The sequence below is a fragment of the Ovis canadensis genome, chromosome X, assembly GCF_042477335.2.
Source record: "Ovis canadensis isolate MfBH-ARS-UI-01 breed Bighorn chromosome X, ARS-UI_OviCan_v2, whole genome shotgun sequence".
NCBI lineage: Eukaryota > Metazoa > Chordata > Mammalia > Artiodactyla > Bovidae > Ovis > Ovis canadensis.
Window position 1 is genome coordinate 30,394,501 of NC_091727.1, and position 20,001 is coordinate 30,414,501.

Genomic DNA, 20,001 nt, shown 5'->3' on the forward strand with positions numbered 1-20,001 from the left:
CAGGTTGCAATTCAGATTTGCAAGGAGTCATGGTGAGAACCTCGGGGGCTGTGGGGATGTTCCACATCACATCATTCAGACCAAATCCTCCCTGTCGTCATCTGTGGCAGACCTCAAGAATACATGTCGGTCCCCACTGTGGGCTAAGGAGTTGTCAGCAGAGGGAGAACTCTTAGACCCTGTCATCAATCAAATGTAGACCTTGGTTACTTCCATGTCCTGGGTATTGTAAATAGTGCTGCAGTGAACATTTGAGTCCAAGTGTTTTTTTTCAGGTAGGTTCCTCAGGATATATGCCCTGTATTTGTACTGTTGGCTCATGTGGTAATTTTATTCCTAGTTTTTTTATGCACAGTGAATTAAGTCAGAAAGAGGAAAGCCAATATCATATATTAATGCATTTATATGGAATCCAGAAAGATGGTACTGTTGAACCTATTTGCAGGGCAGCCTGGAGATGCAGACATAGAGAACACACTCGTGGACACAGTGGGGGAAGGAGAGGGAGGGGCAGATTGAGAGAGTAACATTGAAAACGTACATATTACCATATGGAAAACAGATAACCATTGGGAATTAGTTTTATTACTCAGGGAGCTCTAAGCCAGTGCTCTGACAGCTTAAGAAGGGTGGAATGGGGTGGGAGGTGGGAGAGAGTTTCAAGAGGGAGGGGACATATAGTATACCTATGGCTGATTCATATTAATGTGGGGCATAAGACAACACAATATTGTAAAGATATTATACTTCCATTAAAAATAAATGTATTTTAAAAAAAGACTTAGAGAAGAAGCGAAGCTAAAAAAATTTTAACTTTGAATTGGGATCTTGGATGGGACCACAGGGACATCAACCTGCCTGCAACAGCTTCCATTCTTAGGAGACCATGTTTGGTAAGATGAGGTCATCTTCACTTCCTCCTGTTGGGACACAAGGTGATTGGCTTTTACTATCAGACAGGTATCAGTTCAGGAGAAAGAGGAGGTTCTCTACCAGGAGCTCAGTTGAGGAACCTGAGTGAGGACTCAGAGCGTCCATCCCAACCCTTGGATTTCAACCCAGGAAATCTCAGGGATGGGCTGTGAGTTTGAATATGTCCTTTACTGTTTTATGCCAAGTCTAGGGGAGGGGAAATGTCTAGTCTAAAGGTGCAGCCACCAGTCAGCAAATGGAGAATAGTGCCCAACGTGTTAAGGAACCAAAGTAAGGACCATGAATGATGATCCCAGTGAAATCAGGATAGAAAAGACCCTACTGAGCTCTCCGCACTGAGTATCCCCTGGGAGGGAGGTGGACTGAGGCAGCCCTTCACTTGCTTCTGAATCATGTGGAGGTCTAAAGTGTCTTCATCAGAGTATCAGAGGGAAGGGTGCCCAGGCTCCGCCAGGACTTGATGTGATAATACTGAAGATGAGCTGAGAGGACCCCACTGCCAGCACCTGCTGTCACCTCAGTAAATCCAAAGCAGGGCTGAGAGGATGCAGAGGAAAAGTAAGTCCTCTGTTCTTCCTCTGAGATTCTCAGGAGACAGGCTGACCAGGAAACAGGAGCCTTGTTGGTTCCTAGGGCAGTGTCCTCAAGGACACCTGCAGAGGCGGACTTTGATTAAACCAAGGTGGAAACTCCCTGTTTTAAGGTGCTCATATCATCTCATTCTCCATCCTCCAGGTGCCCCAACCTCCTGTCTATTGGCCCAGACTCCTGCCTGCGGTCCCTGACCACAGCCATCATGCCTCGTGGGCAGAAGAGTAAGCACCGTGCTCGTGAGAAACGTCGCCAGGCCCGGGCTGAGACCCAGGGTCTTCATGATCAGGCTACCACATCTGGGGAGGAAGAGACCACCTCCTCCTCCCCTCCTGATTCAGAGAGCAGTCCCTCAAGCTCGTCTGCTGCTGGCACCTCCAAGGGGCCTCAGGGAGCCCAAGGCACCACCAGTGCTGCTGCAGGTGCTGTACGCAAAAGATCTGGTGTCGGGCGCGCAGCACGCTCAAGATCTGGTGTAGGTGCCGCAGCACGCTCAAGATCTGGTGTAGGTGCCGAGGGCCAGGTTCAGGAAGGGGAAAATTCCTCCCAGGCCTCAGCTGCTGCTGAGAGCTCTCACACAGATCTTCTGACCTGGAAGGCAGAGATGTTGGTGCAGTACATGCTATTTAAGTATAATACGAGGGAGCTCATTAAGAGGTCAGAAATGCTGAAAGTTGTCCACAGAAGGTACAGGGAGCAATTCCCTGAGATCCTCAGCAGGGCCTCTGAGCACATGGAGATGGTGTTTGGCATGGTGCTGAAGGAAGTCAGGCCCAACAGTCACTGCTATACCCTGGTGAGCAACCTAGATCTCAGCGACAGTGAGTCTATGAGAGGTGACTGGGGGCTGCCGAAGAATGGTCTTCTGATGCCTCTGCTGGGTGTCATCTACCTGAATGGCCATCGCACCTCTGAGGAGGAGATCTGGAAGTTCCTGAATATTCTGGGCATCTTTGATGGAAGAAGTCACTTCATCTTTGGAGACACCAGGAAGCTCATCACAGAAGATCTGGTGCGGGAAGAGTATCTGGAATACAACCTGGTGCCCGGCAGCGATCCCCCTCGCTATGAGTTCCTGTGGGGTCCTAAAGCTCTCACAGAAACCTGCAAGACGAAAGTCCTGCAGTTTTTGACCAAGGTCAACGATTTGGTCCCTGATGCCTTACTGCCGCATTATTTGGAGGTTTCGAGAGAGGAGGTAGAGAACACTGGAGCTGGAGCTGCAGCCGGTACCGGCCCTTCTGCCTCAGCCAGCGCTGGCCTTTCTGCATCAGCCAGCTCTGGCCCTTCTGCCTCAGCCAGTGCTGGCCCTTCTGCCTTGTCCAGAGTTTGCACTTATGTTGCAGCCAGGGCTGGCACTTCAGCCTCAGCCGGGGCTGACATGTCTGCCTCGGCCAATGCTGGCCCTTCGGCCTCGGCCAGGGCTGGCACCTCAGCCTCAGCCAGGGCTGACATGTCTGCCTCGGCCAGTGCTGGCCCTTCGGCCTCGGCCAGGGCTGGCACCTCGGCTGCAGCCAGGGCTGACATGTCTGCCTCGGCCAATGCTGGCCCTTCGGCCTCGGCCAGGGCTGACATGTCTGCCTCGGCCAGTGCTGGCCCTTCGGCCTCAGCCAGGGCTGGCACCTCGGCTGCAGCCAGAGCTGACATGTCTGCCTCGGCCAGTGCTGGCCCTTCTTCCTCGGCAAGAGCTGGCCCTTCTGCCTCAGCCAGGGCTGGCACTTCTGCCTCAGCCAGGGCTGGCACTTCTGCCTCAGCCAATGCCCGCTCTAGGGCCACATCCAGCCGCTCATCTCGCCCCTAGTGTCATCTGAAGCCTGTTCTTCACCTTGTGGTTTGAGAAGCCTGTCAACCTATGTTCCTAATATGCATCAATAACTTGTTGACTTTTTATTCCTCAATTTTCAACTGTTAATTTTTTCAACAAAGTTTATTTTAGGTTCATGATAGAAGTATAGGAATTACATGGGTCTCATGCAGTTTGCTGTTTGTCAGATTTAGGATTAAGAGTTTTGTTTTTTGAAATACATATTGGAAATCCTCAAATTGCTTTTGTGATCCAGGATGAGAATAACTACACTTTAGGATAAGAATATCCTTAGAAATGTGCAAGACACCACACTAAGAAAGGCTCAGAACATAGATGCATAGAGAGAAAGCTGAAAGTTCGTCAATTTTTGGTTTGTTTTACTCTCTTGTTAGTTTCCCTTTATGTAAATGTAAAAGATATATGCTTTGATCGGATTATATTTTTTAAGAATGTTTGAGAATATAAATTATAGCAAGTGATTTATACGTGGTTCTTCTTTCACACAAACAGTAATTGAGCATCTGCTGTTAAGAAAACTTCATGCTTGTACTGGCAATATTTAGTCAAAAAAAAAAAAAAAGCATTGCATGCCTCTGCCCATGCAGTTATAGTTTCTCAGAGAAGCTGTCATTATTTGGAAGAGGCTGAGTTACTCTCTAAATCAGGAAGAACAAGAAAGAAGCAAGGTAAAGAGGGGGTGGCGAGAACATATTTGGTTTCATTGCTAAGCAGAAGTTTGACTGATTGGGGAGGTAGATCTTTATTTATTTTTTTTCAGTTAGAACACTGCATAGTCCCTGACATCTCTTAGATGCCAAAAAAAAAAAAGCCCAGCTGATGTAACATCTGAGGTCAAGATAATCATAGTAATAACTGCCATTGCCCCTAATGTCTCAATAGAGACAAGCGCCGTGCCCAGTACTTTCCATAAATACATATATTTCAACAGTCCTACCAGACAGAGCTTATCAAACTCACTTCACAGTGGAGAGCCCGAGGTTTAGAGAGAGAGTTTGGTTTTGTGCCGAAATACTTAAGGCTGGTAAATGACAGAGCTGGGGCTAGACTCCTGCCCTAAACTACTTTAGCTCTCATACTATTCTTCTCTCCCCACCCTGAGACATACCCTTGTCTTTTTTTCAAACAAGTACTTTGACATTTGATTTCCTTTTCCTTATTTATTTACTTTTTATTTATTCATTTGGCTGTGCTGAATCTTAATTGTGGCACGTGGGGTTTACTTCCCTAACAAGGGATCGAACCTGGGCCCCCTGCATTGGGAGCCTGGGGTACTAGCCGCTGGATCACCAGGAAAGTCCCCACCCTGTATCTTTTATTTCAGTGTTTTTCTCAGTACTTCAAAATTTGTCCTAGGTGATAAAAAAAAAATGCCCTTGTGCTCAAGCTCCTGGATTGGAATGTGTAGCCAGAGCAGTAAGAATACCAAATCTATTTAACAAAAAATAGGTATGCCTTATTCATTACTCACAGATAAAGAGACAATATTCCGTGCCAGTATAAGCATGTACATTGGCCATATTAGATAACCTCTGAAGACCAAGGGCTCTCCAGTATCATGCTTACAGTCTCTTGCCTGTAGAAAGTAAATCTATCAGAATAGAAATGACATGAAAACTTTCACCTGGCTGATGAGATAGATTGATGTACCTATTTTTTTTTCTCCCTTCTCCCTGATGGGCTACCACCTCTCCTGGGATTCCTTGAGCTTGTCCATCTCCCAACACTCCTGGGACAGGGACCCATTCATTCTCTGTAGCACTGCAGATCAAACATGGCTCAAGAGTTTGCAGAGATGTGGAATTTCCCGAGAAGTCTTTAATCCAAGACACAGCAAGATGAGGACCCCATGTAGGAGGACTGAGGAGAGCAACACCCCAGAATATGGGGTGGGGGTCACTGGGACAGCACTCTCGTCTGCTTTCAGACCCAGAGGATCTCAGAACTGTTAGGCTAAGCATGCCTCACTTATTTTTCAGGCTTCTCAGAAACTTGGTCTTGGGGCAGAGTTCTGAGGTTGGATAGGAGAGAGGGTCAGTCTCAGAAATGATGGTGATAAACCTGAATGAGGGTGATAGAAAGACCCAGCCACAACAGTAGCAACCCATAAAGACCCGTCCTTATTGGCAAAACCATGAAGTCCAGAGCAATCCAGGCTGCTGTGGCTGACATTTTCAACTCAGGTCCCAGGAAGGTGGGGACATTGGGAATCAGCAGAGTCCTCAGCCTCAGATCAGCAGAGAATAGAGCCCCAGAAAGGGTGCAGAGTCAAATTGAAGACCCAGGGTGTGGATATGGAGGCCCCGCAACCCCAGCCGACAGGGCTACACTTGGTCCCTCCTCTCCAGTTAGCCCTGGGAAGCATAGGCAAGTGCTGGCCAGCTCAAGGGCCCCCTGACTTCTGCCTGGAGGCTGTCAAGGAGATGTGGACCTTGGTTTATAGGCTGGCTCTTCATCAGAGAGTGGAAATCCCAGGCATGATATTTGCACAGTCCTGTATGTATGAGGGGTATGGCAGCCAACTACCCCATTACAGATAAATTCTTAGAAAGCCCTGCAAATGTAATGGGCCCTGGGAGGGAACAGGCAGGGCCTTCAGAGTAAGTGTATCCCTTATTTCCTGAAGGAGAATGGCTTCAGGGCATTAAAGTCCTTGGACTAATGGAGGAAGCCTCTATCAGCTGAGGAAGGGTACCCAGTTCCTAACAGGAGTCAACTGACGATACTGACCAACAGTGAGGGATCCCTCCCAGAAAGAAGGGGGCTACAAAGGGCAGTGTCCCTGTTAGGCCTTAGACTGTGCCCCTTAGGCCTGGTGACATGGTGAGTCCTACTCACTTCCTTCCAGAACATCTCATGGAGGTAAGGAACCTCATCCTGATCAAAGGGAGCAGCCACAGCTCAACAGAAGTATGGTTTCCAGATTGTGCCAGAAGCCAAGGTAAGGACCCTGATGACTGAAAAGACCACCCACCTCAAAACAATGGGGCAGGACATATTCCTTCCACTACTGTTTGCCTCAGTAGTGGAAGACCACAGGCTGTGGTGGCCCGATGAGGCAAATTCCACCTCTTCCTTGAGGGTCTCAGGGAATTGGGGGCTTGAGGGGAAAAGCCTTAAGGTAAGCCAGTGAATATTTCCAGGTTGTAAATATTTCAAGGTTATTTGTAAGTCAGGGTGAGGATGGTAAAGAATGCGGGAACACACATACCAGGATGGCCACATAGAATCGTCCCTACTATCAGGCTAGAAGGTCCCAGGCAGAGTTGTCAGCCCAAGGGACCCTTCAGTTCTGACCAAGGAGTAGCAGGAAAGTTAGGGTTTTGGTCTGATGGTGGTGGTCCCATGTCAACAGAGAGGGGGGGATCTTGGGCTTGGCTGAGAGTCAAATTTGGGACCCCGATTTGGAACGCTGATTTGGGGCCCTGAGAGGAAGTGTCTTTCATCCTCAACCAGCTTCCAGAGCTTTCATCCTTGTTAGACTATGGGCAGGGGTAGCTAGATAAGGCCACCCTTATTTCTTCCTCCAGGCTCACAGGGAGGTATGAGTCTTACTATGAGGAGATAAGCCTCAGGTCCAGAAGGAGGGGATTCCCCAGGCCCCACCAGAAGTCAAATTGTGGAGCCCGAGTGGAGACTGAGGGGTCTACCCATCCCTGAATAGAGACAAAGCGTGTCATGCCATAGCCTTTGATACCAGTTCTAGAAAGCTCAGGGGAGGGCTGTCAGGCAAGGCTCTCCCTCACTTGTTTATATCAGGCCTTCTTTTTGTCATTGTTGAGTCACTAAGTCGTGCCTGACTCCTTTTTGATTCATGGACTGTAGCCCCCCAGGCTCCTCTGTCCATGAGATTCTTCAGGGAAAAACTGGAGTGGGTTGCCGTTTCCTCCTCCAGGGAATCTTCCCAACCCAGGGACTGATTTAGGTCTCCTGCAGCTCCTGTATGTACCACAGGCAGATCCTTCACTGCTGAGCCACTAGAGTGGCCCTATTTCAGGCCTAAGGGAGGTCAGGTCTTTGCTGGAAAGTGCAGCCACCAGTCATGAGAAAGGAGGGATATGGTGCCTTCCAGGCACTGTGGCAGATGCTTTACAATTACCACCACATGGCACCAGTCCCTCCAGACAGGGCTGGTCAAACTCCCTTCACAGATAAAGAGCCTGAGGCGCTCTCAGAGAGTTTAATGACCTGACACACTTCCCATGGCTGGTAAGTGACAAGGATGGTCGTAGGCCCTTGAGTTGAGTTAGTCTAAAGCTCACCCTCTCACTCCTGCAAGCCTGAGCTGACCTTGTGCCCTTAATTCCCTTTTTATTTTCATTACTGAGAAATGTATCAGAAGCAATACGAAGAAGGACTCTCAGGTCAAACTGTTATATTGTAATACATAGCTAGAGCAATAATAATAATAAAACTAAAATAAATGTGCCGTATGAAGAGAAGAAACAAAGCAATAATGTTTGCTGACCATAGGACCATCTGTCCATATGTATGAGGTCTCGGATAAACTTAAAAGTTCTGAAAGCTTTAAAGTTACACATAAGCTCAAAAGATCAGGATTCGAAAACAAGTCATCTCAGAGTCATTTCTTTGTATAAAGAAATATCTATTGGACATAAAATACAAAGTTTCTTTATTCGAACATAAGTTTCCTGAGAAGTCTGGCTGAAGGAGAGAAGGGACAACTTACCATGTTTGTTTCTCTCATAGGTCTCTACCTGGGCCCCCTTACTTATGCCATGGATTTCCCATCTCTCATCCCTCCTAGGACAGGGACTCCGTCTCTGCAACACCTGCAGTAGGGAAACTGCTTGGGGCTTTTCAGGGATGTGACATTTCCCAAGAAGCCATTTATCAAAGGGGCAAGGGCCTATAGGAAGATAGCCATGCATCTGGACTGAGGAAAGCAATACCCCCAGAATATTAGGTATAAGAAGGCTCCAGGCAGAGCTCTCAAGCTGAACATCTCGCTCACAGTACAGTTGTCAGGGGCTTGAGACCTTTGGTCTAAGGAGGGCAATCTCAGGTCAGAGAAGGAATTGTCAGATATATATGTAAAGCCCCTTAAAGAGAAGTGAAAGAAATAGCCAACCAGAACCACTGGGGTTCTGTAGTGTCCACTTTCCGCTGTCAGCCCTGGGAGGTCCTGAATTCCATCATAGAATGAGGAAGAGAGAGGCCTTGAGAGCTGAGAGAGACAGAGCGCTACTGCCATGGGCAGGGCATGTTCCAGAACCAAGTCCTCCAGCTCCTCCTACATAGTGACATCCACAGCAGATCCTTCATCTTGAGGTTGAAAAGAGAAGTAAGTATTCCAAGTAACTGAGTGCCAAGATGGACCTGAAGGGAACATATTTCATGTCTTTGTTTGTTCTTGCTTGACCTCAGTAACTGGGAGATGTATCTTTTTCTGCTTAGAGCTTTCTTTTTCTTTTTTGGTACTCTTAAAATACTCTTCCTTGTAATTGAAAGTTTATTTGACTTCCGTACCTGTGTTTATGAACAAACTATATCCCATTTCTTGCTGTATTTCAGTGTAAGTATAAACGTTTTGGTATTTTGTATAATGAATCAAATCCTTGAATCTCCTTCTGTGGTTCAGAACAAGATAACATGTCAAGAGAACTGGCATTTGCTTGCCAAAGTGAATGAACACAGAAAAATTGTTGGTATCAGGAAATAAAGAAAACGGTCCTGATTGAGTGGCATCTGTAATACAGTGGAATGGGAATTCCCAGCCCCTGTATCCCCTCAGCAGCCCAGATTTTAACATTGTATAAGTAACAAAATACCTTTATAGAAGGTCCAGAATGCAATTAAGAAATTGCAGTACCACGGGTAAGCATATAGCTTAGATCAGCTGTACTTGAAGTGGGTAAGAACAGCAATTTGACTTTATTGGCATCAGCCCTTGTCTCAGGCTGGCACAGTTCAGTGCCAAGAGAGATTGTGACCTTTCTTGGTGGGGAAAAGTGAGAGTGGGGTGAATGTTCCGGGTGTCCAGGAAAATGTTAGAACTCTGAAATGAATTCAAGAAAGCTGCAGGACACAAAATAACAGACAAAAATGAGTAATGTTTGTAAACATTAACAACAAACTATCTGAAAAAGAAATTAAGAAAACAGTTCTATTTCAAAAACATCAAAAGAATAAAATACATAGAAATAAATTTAACCGAGGAAGTAAAAGATCTACACACTGAAAACAAGGAGACATTGATTGAAGAAAGTGGAAAAGATCAAATAAAATGATGTCCCAAGTATATGGATTGGAAGAATTCACATTGTTAAAATATTCATACTACCCAAAGTGATCTACAGATTTAATGTAATGTGTGTCATAATTCCAGTAGAATTTTCCAGAGTAATAGAAAGGCTAAAATCATATGACATCACAAAAGACCTTGAATAGATAAAGTAATCTTGACAAAGAGGAGCAAAGGTGTAAGTACGGTGCCTCTTGATTTTGAACTATAGTACAAGACAGTGTGATACCAGCATAAACATAGACACACAGACCAACGGAACAGAATAGAGCCATGTATAAACCCACGCATATATAGGCAAGTAATTCTTAACAAAGGCACGAAAAATACAAAGGGAAAAAAAAAAGTATCCTCAATGAACAAATAGTGTTGAAAAAACTGAAAATCTGCCTGCAAAGAGTAAAACTAGAGTCTTATCGTACATCATACTAAAAAAAATGGATTTAAGACTTTAAAATGAGGCCAGAAATCATAAAATTCTTGGAAGAAAACATAGGGGAAAGCTCCTTGTCATTGGTAATGGCAATGTTTTGTGTTTTTTTTGTTTCTAATTTGACAAGAGAAACACAGACAAGAAAAAGAAAAATCAATGGGGCTACATCAAATTAAAAAGATTCTGTAGAGCAGTGGAAACAATCAACAAAATGGAAAGGTGAAATAGAAAAAGTTTGTAAGCCATATAGGTGATAAGTTAATATCTAAATTATAAAAGGAACTCATACAACTCAATTACAGACTAGTTAATCAAAAATAACTAAAAAATGAGCAAAGAACCTAAATATTTCTAAGGAAGACATAGAAATGGCCAAAAGCTATGTGAAAAGGGGCTCAGCATCACTAATCATCAGTGAGATGGTAATCCAGACCACAGTCACAGATCACCTCATACCTGTTGGGAGAACTATTATCAAAAAGCCAAGTGCTAAGAAGTGTTGGCAAGGGTGTTGAGAAAAGGGAACCTTTGCCCACAGTTGCTGGGAATATAAATTGGCACAGCCACTATGGAAAACAGTGTGGAGGCTCCTCAGAACATCACAACTGTAGCTATTATGCGACACAGCATCGCCACTTCCTTGTGTGCAGTCGACCCTTGAACAACACAAGACTGAAAGTGCAGAGCCACTTATAGATGAATTTTTTTCAATAAATACATGGGAAAACTATTCCGAGATTTGCGTTAACCAGGAAAAACTCACAGGTGACTCGCATAGCCTAGAAATATCAAAAATTAAGGAAAAAGTGTCATGAATGCATAAAATTTATATAGATACTAGTCTATTTTATCACTTACTGCCATAAAATATGCACAAATATGAAAAGGTTAAATTTATCAAAAGTTGTGCACACAAACACAGACACACACACACACTTATGGACCATGAATAGCACTATTCATCTCTGATGAGCATTTTCTGTAGTAAACTGTGATCTCAAAATAAATGATCACCAATAGTTCTCAGGTATTTCTCACTGGGTTTAGTACGATACTGTAAACCTTGAATAACACCATTGAACTCATATGAAGTGCCGCTAGTGGTGCTGGAAGTGCTCTCAAGAAACAGAAGTCATGACATTATATGAAAAAGTTGAATTACTTGTTGTGTACCACACTTTGGGTCTGCAGTCATGGCTGCCACCATTCCAAGATGACATACTCCTTTCCCTATTTGGAACCAGTCTGTTGTTCCATGTCCAGTTCTAACGGTTGCTTCCTGACCTGCATACAGATTTCTCAAGAGGCAGGTCAGGAGGTCTGGTATTCCCATCTCTTTCAGAATTTTCCACAGTTTGTGGTGATTCACACAGTCAAAGGCTTTGGCATAGTCAATAAAGCAGAAATAGATGTTTTTCTGGAACTCTCTTGCTTTTTTGATAATCCAATGGATGCTGGCCATTTGATCTCTGGTTCCTCTGACTTTTCTAAAACCAGCTTGAACATCTGGAAGTTCATGGTTCCCATATTGTTGAAGCCTGGCTTGGATACTTTTGAGCATTACTTTACTAGTGTGTGAGATGAGTGCAATTGTGCAGTAGTTTGAGCATTCTTTGGCATTGCCTTTGTTTGGGATTTGGAATGAAAACTGACCTTTATAGTCCTGTGGCTGTCTAGGTTGATTAAAGCTTTTCTTCCAAGGAGCAAGCATCTTTTAATTTCATGGCTGCAGTCATCATCTGCAGTGATTTTGGAGGCCCCCCAAAATAAAGTCTCTCACTGTTTCCATCATTTCCCCATCCATTTGTCACGATGTGATAGTACCATGTCACCTGCAAACAGTGCGAGTTTTACTTCTTTTTCAACTTGGATTCCTTTTATATCTCCTCTACTCTGGTTGCCACAGCTAGGGCTTCTAAAATCATGTTGAGTGAAAGTGGAGACAATGGACATCGTTGAGATTTTCATATTAAGTGAAGTTAGACAAAGACAAATATCACTCATATGTGGAATACAATTTTAAAAATGATACAAAGGAACTTATTTAAAAAATAGAAACAGACTGAACAGGTATAAAAGATGAACTTATGGTTACCAAAGAGCAAATGGGGCAGGGAGGGAGCAATAAATCCGAAGCTTGAGATGAACATATACACATACTCTATATAAGGTAGATGGCCAACAAGTATCTACTCTGTAGAGCAGGAAACTCAATATTCTGTGATAACTTATATGACAAAAGATTCTTTAAAAGAATGGATATATGTATATATATCACTGAATCACTTTGCAGTACACCTGCAAGTAACACAACATTGTAAATCAACTGTACACCAAGAAAATTTAGAAAAGAAAATCACTGAGTAAACAGATCTGTCTGGACAGGTTTTAATGCAGATGAAAGTGTCCTATTCTGGGGGAAAATGCCACAAAGTACATGCATTGGTAAGGAAGGGAAGTGAACTCCAGGATTTGAGACAGACTGAGATAGGCTAATTCTATGATTTTGTGCAAATGCCATCAGGTTTTTGTGCAAATGATCAGGACTCCCCTTGCCTATAGAGCTGCTAACCCTGAGCCTTCAAGGGAAACGATAAACACCATCTGTCAGTCTTTTGGTTGTACAACGAGAAGGCCGGACAGCAGGAACCTTTGGGGGGATTGGTGTCATCAGTGCTTCATCCCTGAATTCAGGAAGTACCTTTCCGGTTACTGACTGCCTTTTAAAATTCTTTTGATATTGGACAATGCCTTGGCCACCCAGAACCCCGTGAGGTCAACACTGAAGGTGTCAAAGTGTCTCCTTTCCCCTAAACACATCTCTAAGTCAGCCTATAGGTCAGAGGGTCAAAGGGACCTTTAAGGGTCATTGCAACGTGGTACTCTATGGAAATGATTGTCAATGCTATGGAAGCGAACCCTGATAGAACATCATGAAGTCTGGAAGGATTACACGACTGAGGATGCAACTGTTGTCTCACACACACACACACACACACACACACACACACACACACACACACACAAAGCCCATGAAAGCCCGAACAATAAATTCCTGTGTGTGAGTGTCTTAGTGCTAAGAGCTAATAACTGCAGGCAAGGATTGTATGAGATGTTTCTGTGTCACCATCTTCATCATCACCACCAGCTAAGTATTCATCATGTAGAACATTGCGTGCAAGACTTGTATTGAAATGGATAGCCTACCATTGCATAGGCAGAAGGTGAGTGACATTTAATATAAAGTTAGTAATGTTTCATTTTATTATTGCTTTATAACTTTAGTTTCAAAGAATTGTATTATTGCACACTGTCCCATCTCTCTCTTGTCAATGGATAAACTGCCTATCAGCCTGTCCTTACAGGTAAGTGTTTTCCCTTAAAGTAGCAAGGTTTTCAGTAGTGTATTGTAAGTATTACCATAATAGTGTATGCTATAAAAATTTTTAGCTATTCATTCATTACTGTATATGCTCGGCTACCATGAAGCAATCCTATCGATTACACTAGGCTACTATAAAGCAGTCATATTGCTGCTTCCTCAATATCAAAGCTTGAATCATTATACCTGTAAATAAATATGAATTTATTTTCATATTATTTTTTCATGGTTGATGTTTAGTGTCTTGTATGTGTAGTCCTTTGTGTCATATAAGACGATATAGATGTCGGTAATTACAGCCAATTTTTCTTATAAATGGATGCTGTAAACTTACAATGTTGATAAATACAGTACTGTGAATATATTTTCTCGTATAATTTTCTCAATAACATTTTTTCTCTAGCTTACTTTATTGTAAGAATACAGAAGAAAATACTTATAGCATACAAAATATGCATTGACTGTTTATCAGTAAAGCTTCCAGTCAACAGTAGGTTATTATTAGTTAAGTTTGGGCAGAGTCAAAATTATACGGGGATTTTGACTGCATGGGAGTTGGTGCTTCTAAACTCCACACGGTTCAAGGGTCAATTGTACATCCAAAGGAAGTGAAGTCAGTATCTCAAAGAGACATCTTCACTCCTGTGTTCATGCACCATTATTTACAATAGCCAAGATACGGTAACAACGCAAGATCTACCAACAGATAAATGGATAAAGAACATGTGGTAGACAGAGAAAATGGGGAATAATTTCATCTTAAAAAGTAAAGAAATCTTGTTATATGGGACAACATGGAGAGACCACAGGGATATTCTAATGAAATAAGCCAGTCTCAGAAGGACAAATGCTGCATGGTTTCACTTATATGAGGTATCTAAAGGTTTTTCCAGTAGTCATGTATGGATGTGAGAGTTGGACTGTGAAGAAGGCTGAGCGCTGAAGAATGGATGCTTTTGAACTGTGGTGTTGGAGAAGACTCTTGAGAGTCCCTTGGACTGCAAGGAGATCCAACCAGTCCATTCTGAAGGAGATGAGCCCTGGGATTTCTTTGGAAGGAATGATGCTGGAGCTGAAACTCCAGTACTTTGGCCACCTCGTGCGAAGAGTTACTCATTGGAAAAGACTCTGATGCTGGGAGGGATTAGGGGCAGAAGGAGAAGGGGACGACAGAGGATGAGATGGCTGGATGGCATCACTGACTCGATGGACGTGAATCTGGGTGAACTCCGGGAGTTGGTGATGGACAGGGAGGCCTGGCGTGCTGCGATTCATGGGGTCGCAAAGAGTCGGACACGACTGAGCGACTGAACTGAACTGAAAGGTTTTAAACACATAGAAACGCAGAAGGCCACGGGAGGGAGAAATGGGCAGTTGCTTTTCACTTGATATAATGTTTCAGTTATTCATTGAATAAATTCCAGAAATCTGCTGTGCAACATTGTGCCTGTATTTAACAGTACTGTATTGTGTGCCTAAAATTCTGAGAGTAGATTTGATGTTAAATGTTTTTACCACAACAATAATTTGACAAGTTGATTGTTTTGCTCTCTCTCCAGTAGAGAGTAAGCTGAGTAAGTACAAGCATTTAGAAAACAGAACTCTTTTATACAGTTAATGAGAATGTTAATGGGTGAAACCACTGTGGAAAACAGTATTGAGGTTTCTCAAAAACTTAAAAATCGAATTATGATATGATTCAGCAAATCCACTTCTGGGTATCTATCCAAAGGAGTTAAAATTAGACTCTCCAAGAGGTATCAGCATTCCCATGTTCGTTGCAGCATTATTCACAATAATCAATACAGGGAAAGAGCCTAAATGTCCTTTGATGAATGAATGGATTAATATAGGCTATATATATTTATTATTTACTATATATATATATATATATATATATATATATATAAAATGGAGTGTTGTGTGTGTGTGTCCTCAGTCACTCAGTTGTGTCTGACTCTTTTTCGACCCCATGGAATGTAGCCTGCCAAGCACCTCTGACCATGGGATTTTCCAGGCAAGAATACTAGAATGGGTTGCTATTTCCTCCTCCAGGAGATCTTCCCAATCTAGGGATTGAACCTGAGTCTCCTGTGTGTCCTGCATTGGCAGGTGGATTATTTACCTGGGAAGCTTATAATGGAGTATTACTCAACCTTAAAAAGAAGGAAACTTTTTCACTTGCAATAACAGAGATGACCTAGAAGACATTGTGCTAAGTCAAATAAGCCAGACACAGAATGACAAATACATGATGCCACTTAAATGAGGAATCTAAAACAGGCAAACTGATAGAAGCAGGGTAGGATAGTGATTGCCAGGGCCTGGGAGGGGGCATAATGAGGAAGTGATTGTCAAAGGACACAGATTTTCAGTTATACAAGATGAATAATTTCTAGAAATGTAATGTGTAGCATAGAGCCTATAGTTAACAATTCCACATTGGATACTTAAAGTTTTGCTAAAAGGATAGATGTTATGTTAATTTTCCTTGCTCCTCCTCACCTCCACAAAAATAAATGAATAAATCAATAAAGAGTGTAGGAGGAAACTTGGAGGTAATGGACTCGTTTATGGCATAGATTGTAGCGGTGTTTCAGAAGTGTATATTTATTTCCAAACATCGAGTTGTATACATTAAATGAGTACAGCTTTTTTATATGATAATCATATCTCAATAAAGTGTTTTTTTTTTAAAAAGAGCAGATATTTGGTCTGATTTGGGGTTGTAGTCTGAGCATAATGCAAAGTGTACAGTAGGCACTTTATATTTAATCAATAAAGGCTGAAAGAAAGAGTATAAATAATGAAAAGATTGTTAATTTTTTGGTTTACCTAACTCCTTCTTGTACTTTTTCTTCTAAAATTAAAGTTATATGCCTGTATTTGCTTATATTATTTAGGAATGTAAGATAAATTCTAATGGATTAGGCCACATGCTTATTCTCTTGTTTATTTCCCAATTATTATTTGAGAAGGAGCTCTTTTTTTTTCTCTTGGCTGTGAAGCATGCTGGACCATCCCCAACCAGGGACCAAACCCACCCATGCCCCCTGCATTGGGAGCAGGGAGTCTTAAACACTGGACCAACAGGGAAGTTCTGAGAATGAGCTTTTTGATAGGCTTACTGTGGACGCTTTTTAAAAAACTGGCACAACAGCAACCTCCAAAACCAGATCTAGCCCCTGTCCATTGAATTTTAGAGTCTAGGAGGTACTATATGAAAAGATGGTGAGATACTCTCTATGAGCAAAAGCAGGGTCTCCAAACTTCAGGCCTCCAACCAATACCTCCTGTGAAATCAGCAGCGACATTTATATTAGAAATAAAATTCACAATAAATGTAATGTGCTTGAATTATCCCAAAACCATCCCCCATTCCCAGTCTGTGGAAAAATTGTCTTCTACAAAACCAGTCCCTGGTGCCAAAAAGGTTGGGGACTGCTGAAAGAACAAGTCAAAAGCAGGGGTAAGGAGGGCAAGCACTTGGAGTTGAAAGCAAGTGTAAATGGCCTGCAGTGAGGCAATTTGGAGCCTTGTTGTTGTTCAGTTATTAAGTCATGTCCCACTCTTTGTGACCCCATGGACTGCAGCTCACCAGGCCTCCCTGCCCTTCACTATCTCCCGGGGTTTTCTGAAACTCACGTGCATTGTCAGTGATGCCACTGAACCATCTTGTCCTCTGCTGTCCCCTTCTCCTCCTACCCTAAATCTTTCTTTCCCAGCATCAGGGTCTTTTCCAATGAGTTGGCTCTTTGCATCAGGTGGCCAAAGTATTGGAGCTTCAACTTCCACATCAGTCCTTCCAATGAATATTCAGGATTGATTCCTTGAGGATGGTCCAAGGGATTCTCAAGAGTCTTCTCCAAGACCACAGTTAGAAAGCATCAATTCTTTGACACAGCTTTCTTTATAGTCCAACTCTCACATTTGTACATGACTACTGGAAAAACCATAGATTTGACTATAGGGACCTTTGTCAGCAAAATTATATCTCTTTTTTAATACAATGGCTTGGTTTGGAGCCTTAGGAAAGTGCAGAGCCTTCAGTGAGCAGTCATTTTAATTGAAGTTGTCTTGTGGGCTAGAGATACAGTGGGAGTGGTGGGCATGGCCAGATTCTCAGATGGAGGGCCTCAGAGAGTCCAAAGACTCCTGCACTGGTGACCTTTACCCTGGGTTGAGGGAGCCAGAGACCAATTAAAATAAATAAATTTTAAAAAAAATAAAAGAAAAAAGAAAGTACTTAATTATTTTTATCTTGTGTGTAACTGGGCAAATTCTAGGCAAGTTCTAGATTTTTTGTTGGTAATTAATACATGGAAATATTGGTTATTTAGATGAAAAGGTAGCTAGGAGGGCAGTTACTGCTGCTGCTGATACTGCTAAGTCACTTCAGTCGTGTCCGACTCTGTGCGACCCCAGAGATGGCAGCCCACCAGGCTCCCCCGTCCCTGGGATTCTCCAGGCAAGAACACTGGAGTGGGTTGCCATTTCCTTCTCCAATGCATGAAAGTGAAAAGTGAAAGTGAAGTCACTCAGTCGTGTCTGACTCCTAGCGACCTCATGGACTGCAGCCTACCAGGCTCCTCCATCCATGGGATTTTCCAGGCAAGAGTACTGGGGTGGGGTGCCATTTCCTTCCAGGGAAGATACTGGTCAATGACAAAAATTCTAAGAACTTTGAGTTGTATCCAACTGGGAAAGGGTCTACCTCAAGCACATTCTATGTTACATCCTGTGGTGTGACTGCTACATGATTGTCCTTGCTAGGCAACATTTAAATTCACTGTGATTTTTCTTTGTCTTGGAGTTTGGTTAATGTGCTGGAGTTCAGGAGGCTAGTGAAACAGCATGTGAAAAAATTGACCAGCTTAAACTGCTTTTGCCTCCTCAAAAAGATTGTTGATTAATCACACCTTGAGTCATTTTACAAGAAAGGACTGCATGTGTCCAGGAAGGAACGCATGACCTCAGCATGACCCCGGAGCCAAGATCCTCAATCTGGGGAACTCAGAGAATACAAATGTTGCCCCAAGGGCCATTGCAAAATGAGAAGTCCTTCAATAAGGAAAGCCTGGCTTCCTGTAACCTGAGTAGCTGAAATGGACTAATTGAAGACTAGCCAATTAGCTTCCAAGTTAGAAATTCCCGTGATCCCTTAGATTTCACCCAAGCTGCTGGATTGAAGAGAGATTTGATACCTTGCCTCCTGCCTTGGTCAGCCTTGCAGTAAAGCTCTTTTCTCAAAAAAGGGAGGCCTGGTGTGCTGCAATTCATGGGCTCGCAAAGAGTCGGACATACTGAGCGACTGAACTGAACTGAATATTCCATTGTACCACATCTGCATTATTCATTTCTCTGTAGATGGACATTTAAGTTACTTCCATGTCTTGGCTAATGTAAATAGTGTTATAATGAAGATTGGGTGCATGTGTATTTATGAATCATAGGTTTCTCTGGACATGTGCCAGGAGTGGGATTGCTGGATCATATGGTAACTCTACTTTTAGTTTTTCAAGGAACTGCCATAACGTTCTCCATAGTGACTATGTCAATTTGCATTCCCACCGAGAGTGCAAGAGTGTTCCCTTTCTTCCACACTCCATCACTTATTGTTTGCAGATTTGGGGATGATGACCGTTCTGGCTGGTGTGAGGTGATACCTCATTGTACTTTTCATTTGCATTTCTCTGATAATTAGTGATGTTGAGCATCTTTCCATGTGCTCTTTGGTCATCTGTATGTCTTCTTTGAAGAAATGTTTGTTTATACACTCTGCCAACTTTTTTATGGGATTGTTTATTTGACACAGAGGTGCATGAGCTATTTATATATTTTGGAGATTATTCTGCTGTTGTTTGCTTTGTTTGCAAATATTTCCTCTCATTCTGTGAGTTGTCTTTTTGTTTATGGTTTTTTTTTGCTGTGTGGAAGCTTTTGACTTTAATTAAATGTCACCTGTTTATTTTTCTTTTTCTTTTCATTACTCCAGGAGATGGATCAAAGACCATTTTATTAAAAGACAATAATACTGCTGCAACTTATGTCAGTGTTCTGCCTAGGTTTTCCTCTGAGGGTTTTATGGAGTCTGGCTTTACATTTCAGTCTTTGATCCATTTTGAGTTTATTTTTGTGTATGGTGTTACAGAATGTCCAGTCGAGGTTCAATGCATGATACAGGGTGCTCAGGGCTGGTGCACTGGGATGACCAGAGGGATGGTATGGGGAGGGAGGTGGGAGGGGTTTCTGGATGGGGAACACGTGTACACCCATGGCAGATTCATCTTGATGTATGGCAAAACCAATACTGCCTGGAGCCAGCACAGGAGATCCCACCCATGACAAAGGTCATGAGGAAGAGGCCTGACAGGCAAAGGCAAGTCAGGACTCGAGGGACCCTTTGGACCTGCTCGAGCATCTACCCCAAAACCAGAATCTGCCTATCCTGCTATTTTTCACCAACTCCTCTGTTACCAACGGGGGACTGTCCCTGATTGCCTTTCTCTGAAGAAAATTAACTTAGAGCTCTAGTTTATAAGTCTCCTGGGCATGTAATTGGAGTGTTTCAA

The 20,001-nt window shown here is 43.1% G+C and overlaps 1 protein-coding gene across 1 annotated transcript; it reads left to right on the forward strand.

The window, feature by feature from the left end:
* Positions 1-1,729: 1,729 nt before the first annotated feature.
* On the forward strand, positions 1,730-3,325 carry LOC138929882 (melanoma-associated antigen B2-like). The gene is made up of 3 exons (XM_070289573.1): positions 1,730-2,003; positions 2,034-2,844; positions 3,163-3,325. Exons 1-3 carry the CDS (start codon positions 1,730-1,732, stop codon positions 3,323-3,325), a joined length of 1,248 nt encoding a protein of 415 aa, XP_070145674.1.
* Positions 3,326-20,001: the final 16,676 nt, after the last annotated feature.